This window comes from Apaloderma vittatum, unplaced genomic scaffold (assembly GCF_000703405.1).
Source record: "Apaloderma vittatum isolate BGI_N311 unplaced genomic scaffold, ASM70340v1 scaffold10527, whole genome shotgun sequence".
In the NCBI taxonomy this organism is placed as follows: domain Eukaryota; kingdom Metazoa; phylum Chordata; class Aves; order Trogoniformes; family Trogonidae; genus Apaloderma; species Apaloderma vittatum.
This window is the reverse complement of record NW_009725800.1, coordinates 115,687-126,280: the sequence shown is the minus strand read 5'-3', so window position 1 is coordinate 126,280 and position 10,594 is coordinate 115,687. Positions and strand designations below refer to the sequence as shown.

The 10,594-nt window shown below is 42.9% G+C and overlaps 1 protein-coding gene across 1 annotated transcript in view; it reads left to right on the top strand.

The window, feature by feature from the left end:
* Positions 1 to 4,199: 4,199 nt before the first annotated feature.
* The window catches only part of TMEM260 (transmembrane protein 260), a gene marked incomplete at its 5' end in the record, with an annotated part of 29,395 nt that continues 23,000 nt past the window's right edge, over positions 4,200 to 10,594 (top strand). The window contains 2 exons of the mRNA XM_009873061.1: positions 4,200 to 4,231; positions 5,021 to 5,172. Of these exons, the coding sequence (XP_009871363.1) occupies positions 4,200 to 4,231; positions 5,021 to 5,172 (184 nt within the window). The remainder of the gene's footprint in view (positions 4,232 to 5,020; positions 5,173 to 10,594) is intronic.

Here is a 10,594-nt window from a genome sequence, read left to right as displayed (position 1 = left end):
CTTTAAGGCAGCAGATATTCAGAGTAGCTCTTCACACACAAATATAAAGTTAAGCAGTGATTCAAGTGGGGGTTATTTGATTTAAAGATAGCAGGACTGAGCTGTGTTTTCATTACACCAAGCTCATCCTGGTTAGCTGGCTCTTGGAGGTGCAACCTTGTGTTGTACATTTTCCCTGTTCCCATGTTTGGATCAGAGGGACCCTGTTGTCAGAGCTGTGTTAAAAGAATTTGGTTTTAAATCCCTTGTCCAGATGACATGTGCAAGCACACCCTTGCTAGGCTGGCTGGTGTGTGCCCTGATGGCTTTTACTTCTCCTCCCAGGTTTGTAAAAGGGCTGGCTTTGTTCCTTCTAGTGGTATCAGTTAATACCTGATGATCAATATATTTACAGTTATTACTGTTTTGTTTTTTAAAGTACTTCCTGATGGGAAATTTGTGTCTATGAACACACAGGGTGCCTGTGCTCCGAGCTGAGCGAAGGATAGGAAACCTGATTTTTAATTGTATTTGAGCTTGGATTTTGCCTCTGGGATGCAGATAATAGCACCTTTAATAAAGGGGAATATGAGTTCTTCTGCTGAGGTGGTGCTGGGAATTGGCCCTTTCTGGATGTGAATTCACAGAATCACAGAACATTAGGGGTTGGAAGGGACCTCGAAAGATCATCTAGTCCAACCCCCTTGCCCAGAGCGGGATCACCCAGAGCAGCATCACCCAGAAACATGTCCAGGCGGGTTTTGAATGTCTCCAGAGAAGGAGACTCCACACGCTCCCTGGGCAGCCTGTGCCAGGGCTCTGTCAACCTCACAGTGAAGAAGTTTTTCCTAATGTTTTTGTGGAACCTCCCGTGCTCCAGCTTGCACCCATTGCCCCGTGTCCTGTCATTGGACATCGCTGAGAAGAGCCTGGCTCCGTCCTCCTGACACCCTTTACATATTTATTATCCCAGCAGTGACAGCGAGTGGTCAAGCAGGGCAGGCATGGGTTTAGCTAATTTATCTCTTTCTGGAGGCAGGAGGGGGATTGCTCTTTCCCAGATTTCTGAAGGCATCTGGGTTCTTCCTCGCCCAGCAGTCTATAGAAATGTACATATATACATCCAGCGTGTGCCTCTCCTCTGCTAGTAAGCTGTCAGAGGTATCGAGGATGCTAAGGGGGTGCGTACTGTAAACAGGAGCATGGCAGAGAAGATGCCCCGGGGGTGGCTGGACTGGGAGACTGGGTGCTTTAACAGGCTTCCAGCAAAAGATGTTTAGATTTGGTGCTCAGGGATGTGGTTTAGTGGTGGACCTGGTCATGCCAGGTCAATGGTTGGGCTGGATGATCTTTTCCAACCTAAAACATTCTGTGAAGTGTATTGGAGGAAATCACTTGACACGATGTTGTCCCCCAGCTGGCCCGTGTCCTCACTGCCCGTTTCACCTTTATTATTTTTTTTGTTTTCTTCTAAACCTGCTGCTTGCGTTCCGTGTGTTTGCTGGAGCTGAACAGTGACGAGCTCATCCCAGCTGTCCTCTCATGCCTGTCCCAGCCAGCAGCCACCCCGACGCATTATGCTAAGATTTTGGGGGGGTCATTCCCCTTATTTCCCATGGCCCGAGCAGCCCAGGGGGTGCTTCAGCGTTGCTGGGGAGCCGGGGTCCCCTGGAGGGTCTCGACATGGCCCTGCTGAAGGTGATTAACTTGAGCATGGGGCTCAAACTTGTGCCGTCAAAAGCACCGAAGCTACTTGTGTGAGTAAAGAGCTACTTAGGGATTTGCTGTATCTGCTTTCAGGCAGGGAGCCTATTTTTTTTTTTTTTTAAGCTATCTATACATTTTTAATTGTTCCTGAAGTTTTGCAGTAATCTGAAAACGTGAAAGGCAGTAGATGTTTTCATTGGCAGCTTTCTTGTGTTACTTAACTTTGTTATAAAGAAACGAGGGAATGAATTCAAATTCAGAAACATCCACAGATGTTAAAACAGCTTAGAAAAGGATCAAATAAACTCAAGTTAAAAGAATAAAAAAACAACCCAAACCTTCCCTCTGATGTTTCAGACACCAGCTCCCAACCTTGCTGGGGATAAATCAGTTTTCAGGAACGCTGGGCCAGTTGCCTGAGCACCTTTATTGGGGAATGAAGCCAGATACTCAGAAACTTATTTATACTGAGATTACACAGGAGCAAACTTTTCAATTTAAAACAGTATCTCAGGATTCTGCAGGTTGTTTTCTCTCCCAAGAAATATGTTGAGATCAGGTTTATAGGTGCTGTAGTCTTCCTCTCTGTGTTTTAGCATTTAATAGTGCTCTGCACTTGTACAGCCCCTATCTTCACTTGCATAGCCCACAGAGGCTGTCAGTGTTGCCCAGGTACGTGGGTGGGAGATGAAGAATTAACCTTATTTGCAGTGGTGGGTGTTAAGTGCTCCTTTTGGTTTTCCCAGTAGGATTCAACAGGCCTGCAGCCTGGAAGCTTATTTTTGCAGGTTTTCTATATTTTATTTTATTTTTCTTTATGAGGCAAAGTTGTGCCATTGGCTTTCAAAACTTGGCAATGGCATCCACCAGTATGTTATTAATTTTTATTTATTTTTTTTTTCTTGCAGATTTCTAGTTGGTGTCCGCATTATTTTGTAGTTATTCTTGCCTGTGATATGAACTGATAGCATAACAATGCACATGAACTTAATCTTTGGCCATTTTAGATGCAAATATTGTCATATCCAAGAATTTTAATGGTGGTGAAGCCAGGCCTGGCTTGGGAGCAGCATCCCCACGACGTGATCACACCCTCCAAGAGTGTGTGCTGGCACACTGGGGAACCCTCGTGGTGTTAAATTTAGGGATTTCTTTATCAGCATCAACTTAGTGTGTTCAGGGGGGACTTGATCGCTTCCCAGCCTCACCGTGCCCTGGAAACATTGGAGCTGTGTAACCCTAAAGGGCTCGGCATGCGATGGATGGTTTTCCCATTATATCCACTTTTTCAGGGGTTGTTCTTGCAGTACGTCGAAACTTCCCCAAAGTAGAACAGCAATAAAAATCGGTGGTGTCTGCAAGCACAGGAAAATCCACCTTTGAGAGGCAAAAAGCCTCAAGGCTGTCCCCTGGGCATCGTACCAGGACATAATTTTACAGCAGTTGCCAACAGCTGTGGTGGGTTGACTTCCCTCTTCCTTTTAAAATATTGTTTGTCATAATGTCAAGATTTCAAGGTGCCATTTTAACAATCCTCGTCCTTTGCGTTGGATGGTAAGGATGTAACAATGTGTGGAAATTTAAAATATCATTAATTTTGCCTTTAAAGCCTACAGCGCCCTTCATTTTTCGTCTTTACCATCTAATGATAGGACAAAGCTACCTTGACCTTGGCACTTGCCAAATTAGCAGGACTGGTAGACCAGGCTCCACAGCCGTAATTTTTAATTTTGTCGCGCCCTTCATCCCTGAATGTGGTTTGTGCCTATTGAATGTATTTCATAGACGCCGTTCTGCAGCGTTGCGAAACACTTTGGTATCAAGTGCTCTGAAAACGCCAAGTATTGTTAACGGTTATGCTAAGGTGGATCTTCTTGTGGCCACTGTTAGTCCTGGCATCAAATAGAAATGAAATGCAAAATCTAAGTCGTGTGGTTGCTGGGTGCAGCATCCACTGGCAGGTAAAAGAGTTTCTTGTGAAGCAGATGCTGCAAGAATTGCTTTCGCATCAAGGCAGAGGAGCGTTCCCAAATACGTGGATGAAGATTTGCACAATTGATTATTTTTTTCCCTCTTTGAAGCTCTGGGGTTTGGGTTTTGTTTTGTTTTTTTTTGTAATGAAAAACAACTAGGTTGTTTAAGAGAGAGTGCAGCTTAAGCGCTGCAAACTGTAGCGCTCGGAAGTTACCGAGTCAGTTGGTTTTAAATTAAAAATACATATGCACGAACGTCTGCGTTTTGAATATCTTGGGCCATTCTTTACCCGAGCCTACCTATACTTTCACTTATCTGTTCATAAAAGTCTCGCGAAAACATACAAAAGATATTTTGTGCAATGACATCAGAGGGAGAAAATATTCTTAGAAAATTTCATGCTGTTAAATCTCTACAGATTTACAGTTTTATCCAGTCAAATTAATGCAAAACCCCAATGCAAGCATTTGGATTTTGAAAACTTTGGAGGAGTGTCATTTCCTAATAGTAATTATTGGTTTTACATTATTTTTTCACAGGGGAGCTGATCACAGCCGCATATGAGCTTGGAGTAAGTATTAGTTTTATTGTTTAATCAATGCTCTCATTAACAGTTTTAGGAATTAAGGAAGTTTAATTAAGCATGGAGTAAAGTAGATTAATTTATTTTCAAACCACAGTTTTTACTAAGTTATAAGTACAGCACGCGACAATTTACTTCAAGTTTTAAATCCAATTAAACTAAATTATAAAGCAAAGGCTTTACTGTATATACAGTAGCTGGCTTATTATCAACCCAAATTTTGTATAAGCTGGGGAGAATAAAATAAATCGGGTTAACAATTTTAATAAGTTTTATTATTTAATAAACTTTATTATGGTGCATGATCCCTTTAGGCAAGACCTTAGGACTGTCAGCGCGGTGGTAATCCGATAGCAGTGTGGTCTTTCAACTTGCTAACCAATAAAATAGTTGAGAAGCTGCTTGCCTTTTTTTTTTAATAAGGAAAAAAAAAACACACCAAAAAAAAAAAACCCCAACCAAAACAACAGCCTTTTGAATGACCCTAATATACTGTGAACCCAAACAAGGAGCCCTTTAAGGCACGCTAATGAAACGTGGCACCTCCTTTTCTCGCCGCCTCATTATTATGGACGAGGCGTGGAGCCAAATCCACTCAGGAAAAAATATTTGCGGAGTTAAAATTGGTACGAACGGACGGGTTGGCGAGCGGCATCGCTCGGAGACACCCCCCTACTCCGCCACTGCCACCCTGGTCCCTTGCCGCCGGCGTGCTGCTCCTCCTTTTGGTTTCATAGAATTTCACCCTTTTTCAAGCCCGTATCGATCTGTCTGTAGGTCGCCCACCCTCCCGGCTACCCCCTGTTCACGCTACTGGCCAAATTGGCGACAGGGCTCGTGCCCCTCGGCTCCCCTGCCTACCGAGTGAATCTCCTCTGCGGCTTGTTGGGAGCAGCTGCCGCCTCTTTGCTTTTTTACACGGTTTTCAGGTAAAGTCCTTGGGGGGGATGGTTTCTCGTTTGGCATGATGCTGCCAGCCAGGCGCTTCCCTGTCGGCTCGGGATGTTTCCAAAGGTTCCCTCTGTTCCTCTGGCCTTCAAACCAGCCTTTCCCCCCTGTAATTAGTTCCTCTGGTTAACCTAACAGCGGTTTAATCTGAATTTGACCTTCTTTTTTGCACAAAAGGTCCCTCTTATTTTTTGTTTCCCCCTCCTCTCTCCTTCTTTCTGTTAAATAATAATAATAGCAATAATAAAAAGGGCGCCCTTTCCCTTACACAGACGTGACAGGTTGTTCAGGCTCATTATCACAAATCACTGCTCGGTTTAACTAACCAGAACTAATGAAGTTTGTCGTTCTCGAAAGATGCAGATGGTCTGTTTAAATTAACAGGATGAGCTTCACCTATCGGGAAACCCTGAACTTGGTTTAATTGCAGCTGCCGGCGGAGGCGGATGGGCAGTTGCCTGCCCGTGGTACCCAAGGACTAGGGTGAGCATCGCTCACGGCTGCCTTCCTCCCACAGGAGGAGGAGGAAGAGGAGGAGAGGACGGGCTGGAGCCCATCCGTTTTGTCCGGACCTCTAACCTTGGGAGAAAAGGGAACAATCGGGATGCGCACGTGGTCGGGGTGTTTTTTTAACCCCGCTCGTCTTTGATGTGCAAGTAGTGGCTGCTCTTAACCTCAGCCTGACCCATATTTGAGAGGATTATCGCAGCCTGTACAAACAATTTCTGATGTTCTTTTGCGGGGGGGGGAAATAGGGCGCATTTTGAGGCTGCAAACGGTGAAATCTGAAATGGTAGCGGGGTGCTTCAGGATGAGACGGGGCGCTTCCTTACCGAGATTATATTTTGACAAAAGCCCTTTTCTCCCACCCGTTTCCCGAGCGGAAAAACCTTCCCAGGGAGGGAGAGCAACCTAGAAATAAAAGCAGGAATAGCTGAGGCGGGCAGATGCTGCACAACCCGAGAGCTGTGAGCTCACTTAAACTTCAGTCGATGGGGTCCGATTGTCTGAGCACATCTTCCTCTGCTGACGAGGAGTTGCTTTTTGCTCATCACCTTTCACGTAGCAGCACACCGGCTTCCAAGCACACCTATAGGAATTGCTTAAGTGATTCCTAAATATTCCTGTAGACGTTTAAAGGCATTGCTTTTGCTGTTGGGCAATACTTGTAATTAAGTCGGCGTTATTTAATTTAATATCCTTGTATTTCACAGCGTATTCGGGGAGCTGGAAGCGGCGCTGCCCTCCCGTGCTCAGTGGCAGGCGCAGCACAACACCGTTAGATTGTGTTAAAAACTCCTGCAAGGAGTTGCTAAAGGTTTTTAATATTGGGTTCTGGTTATTTATTTTTTTTAATTATGGTTATTCCCATTATTACAGTTACTGTGAAGATCTGCCCCACTTTTTAGTTTTAACTCCAGTTCTTTACGTGCTCGTTTTGTGCTTTTGAAACGTCACAATCGTCACCTTAGAAAAGTAAGAGTACAGGGGAGAAATGACAGGCTAAATTTGGGAATGATTTTTCCACTTCTAGGGTTTAGGTTTTTTCCATTTTGTTTTTTAATTGGATTTGGAAGATGTTGCTTCTGTCAAATGTAAAACTTGCACAAAAGAACGGAAAACCTGGAACTGAGAGATGATAGAAACTATTAGGATTTACAGAAGATTATTTCAAGCACTGATGGCATCGGTTATTCAGCCTAGCAGAGGTTGATTTATTATGATTTTTTTAATGAATTGTAAGGTATTGTGGGTCAGTTTTATTTCCAAATTTCAGTGTTGCATATTTCTTTCTAAGCACTTTAAATTCGATTTATTTTTTAGACCGTTCGTTTAGCAAAAAAAAAAAAAGAAAGTTTTTTCTTTCCATTGCCATCTACTTTTTTAGAAAAATGTCTTTCAGAAAATATTTACTGACATAACCTGCGTGAAAGCCGTAACTGCCCAAGGGCGACGTGTCCTGGTTTTAACCGGGCTTGTCCGTACTCACAAAGGATCTAAACCGGTCTATCAAATCCCTGTCTGCGTTTTTGTGTTTTAATTAAAATTTTGCTTGATGGCGTGACCCCACTGAGGTACTGGTGTTAAAAATAAGCATCTGCTCCTCTTGCCGCCTGAAGTGTGGACGTTAATATGAAAATATGTAGATGTTAGGAGTACAAATAATTGATGAAGTACACATCCTCCGGGAGCAACACGGTTCAAGTGGCAAATCTCTCTCCTCAAACAATAGCCACCCTTCAGCGGGGAGGAAGCCATCTCTATGGAAATGGGGCTGATGCTGCCCTATTGATCGAGTGGAAGAAGACATTATACAATGTCACTTGGGTTGTTACAATTTCATTTGTCGTCTGACCTGAACTTAACCTCGAAAACCTTTCTTCTCTCCCCACCAGCCGGGCAGAGTTGCTGTTTACCCTCGTGGGGTTTTTCTTTGCCTCTCAGCATCCCTTTACAGTAAATCTCTTTTTTTAAATTTTTTTTTATTGTCTTCCCCATTGACTCTTTTTGTTTATCAGGCATTTCCCGAGTTTCTTTCTCGGCAAGTTCTTTTACTGCTTAAGGAGAGAGTCGCAGTTCCCTCCGTGGCTGGGTGGTGTTTGGGATGTTACGGCACATGTGGGATTAAGATCAAATTTATTCTGTAATTCTTCCTCTGCCAGGTGATGGCTGGCGGGATGCTCCTGCTGGGGCTGATAGGAAGCAACCCCATTCATTATTATATCATATCATATCATATCATATCATATCATATCATATCATATCATATCATATCATATCATATCATATCATATCATATCATTTTCATTATATTTTTAATGCGTGAATTGGGCTTCGTAAACTGAAGTTATACTGAACCTCATTGATGCAAAAAGCCCTTTTTTCAATAATCCAGACTATAGCCGAACGAGCACTTTACTCCTTTGAATTAGTTCTCAAATGTGTTTTTTTTTTTCCTCTGCACAGTCTTAATGAATTGCTTTTAATTATCATAAAATGGCGTTTACAAAGAGTTTTCTCAGACTGCTCGTAACTGAGGCAGATGATTCATCTTTGCTTTGAAAGAGGGGGGAGCTGCTTTATGTTTTTAGGACGCGGCAAGTGCGGCTGTAGGATTGTTTCTTTAAACAACTGTTTATTTGTTTTACTGTGGGAGGCAAAGCATAGCAAGTTTACAAAGTAAACCAATTATCTTCTTATAATATGATTGCCAAAGTGTCATTTTCTGCACAGACAATGCATTCTTTGTGCTCTCTTTTGCGAAGAGAAATAGTATGCTTTCTCCTGCTTTTTTTTTTTTTTTTCCTCCAGTGTGTACCTTTCATAGCCTGGCTCTTTTGCTGTGTGCAAATATGCATTAAATACACAAGCTAATTTATTGCAGCAGTGGTAGCAGAGTAGAAGGTGTCGTTGCCCAAATACTTCTAGTAAGTTTTTGCCAGCGTTGTTCTGGCTGAGTTGCACACGGGTTTTTTGAAAAGGGGGGGAATGTTGCGTTAAAGTGAGCAGTTCACATCTCTTTGGTTTGCTGTTCTGGTGTTAAGTTTGAGACTATTTTTTATACATATATAAAAATATGTATAACTACATATATATATATATGTATGATTTATAACTACATATATATATGTAGTCCCGTATACATATGTTTGTGTGTGTGTGTATATATATATATGTATGTGTATATATATATACACTTATATGTATATATATGTATGTGTGTGTATATATATGTATATGTATGTATATGTATATACACACATACATACATATATATAGATAGATGAACATACGTGTGTATATATATAGATATATGTATGTGTGTGTATGTATATATATATATATTCCCTGCCCCAAAAACTTTCTGAGCTTCATGCTGTGGATACATATGGGAATTGGAGCCAACTTTATCCCACCGCCAACAAAAGGGCGTGTTAGGCATGTTGTAGAATGAAATAATCAAAATAATTTGATGATTTTGAGATCACAAAATGTCTTGAAAGCAGCACTTGACCATCCGGACAGCCCTGAGGTTTCTTGCTCCAGTAATGTGTGTCCTGGAGCTCGTGGGGGAAGATCCCTGGGCAGGACCAGGAGCGTCAGTCACCTTCATGGCCATTCCAGAGAGAACTTGTGGTTGCTGATCCCCTAAAACTAACTGCTGCTGGACAAAGTCATCTGCTGCCTGCGACGGGTGAGGAAGAGCTCCCTGTCCCTGGGTGCACGGCTTTGCTGGAGCAGGAGTTGTCCTCAAATAGTTTGGCTCCTTTTTGGGTGGCATGATTGGGGGAAGACGGAGGGATGGGGGAAGGGCGTTCCCGCCGGCCGTGCCGGTCCCTCCTCAACCATTGTGGGAAATTAAAATATTGGGTTTTGGGGAAGGCGGAATCTCCTTACTGGATTTTTCCAGATTACAGATTATCGTAGATCATCGCCCTTGTAGCACAGCGCGAAGATCTCGGTTGTTTCAAAAGCAGCTGCGCTTAGTAACGAGTAGTTACGAGGGTTTAGGAAGGAGAGAAGAAACGAAGGTACTCAAATATTAATTTGCTTTTAGAATAATATCTACTGTGAGCTCTGCCTAATTGATCACCTATCTATATTTATTTTCCCCCTCCATCCTGTTAATAAACTGGCGCTGAGTTCAGTCGGTATGAAGGCATTACCAAATCTGTTCATTTGCATTTTGCTCTGAAGTAGGCACATTAGGCTGCAATAACTCTGCTTCGTTTTGAAGGGGAGGGTTGGGGAAGGAAAGCAGGGCAAAAAAACTCTCTTTTTTTTTTTTTTTTAAAAGACTGAAGAGTCTTTTCTGACAGCTAGTCAGAGTTAGAATTAGTTCAAGGAAATGTTAATAATGCACTGCCTGGCTTAATCCCTTTGATATCACCAGGTATCCTCCTGTTCATGGGTTAATTGCTTTAAAAGCGGAGGCAATATTCTGAGCGGTGGGCCGCTTCACCTTTTCACAGCTGTTACCATTGAGTGACAACTAAATCCCATGTGTAAGATGAGGAAGAGCTCAATCTCCAATTGGGAGAAAATTTATGTAAACCGCAATCCCTTCAGAATGTGCGGAAGTCACAGACTTTCTTGATTTACTCTGCTTTTCCCAGAAAGCTCCATTGTTCCCTTCCCTAAGTCCCATCAACCCTTTGTAGCAGAATATCACAGCGGCGGCAGATAGCTTGAAATATATAAATGCTATCATAGCTCTGATTAATAGCGGCGCTTATGAGTCAAGTCTGATAACGGAGCAGCTCTCCACTCAATTTCAGATACCGCTAATGGAATCTGTCTCCTGCAATTGTAATGTGAGAAGGGCTAATTTGCCATGGAGCTTGGAGCTGTCACCAGCCGGGGATTGGGGGGTCAGATGGGAGCTGCCAGGTTTTTGCCCTG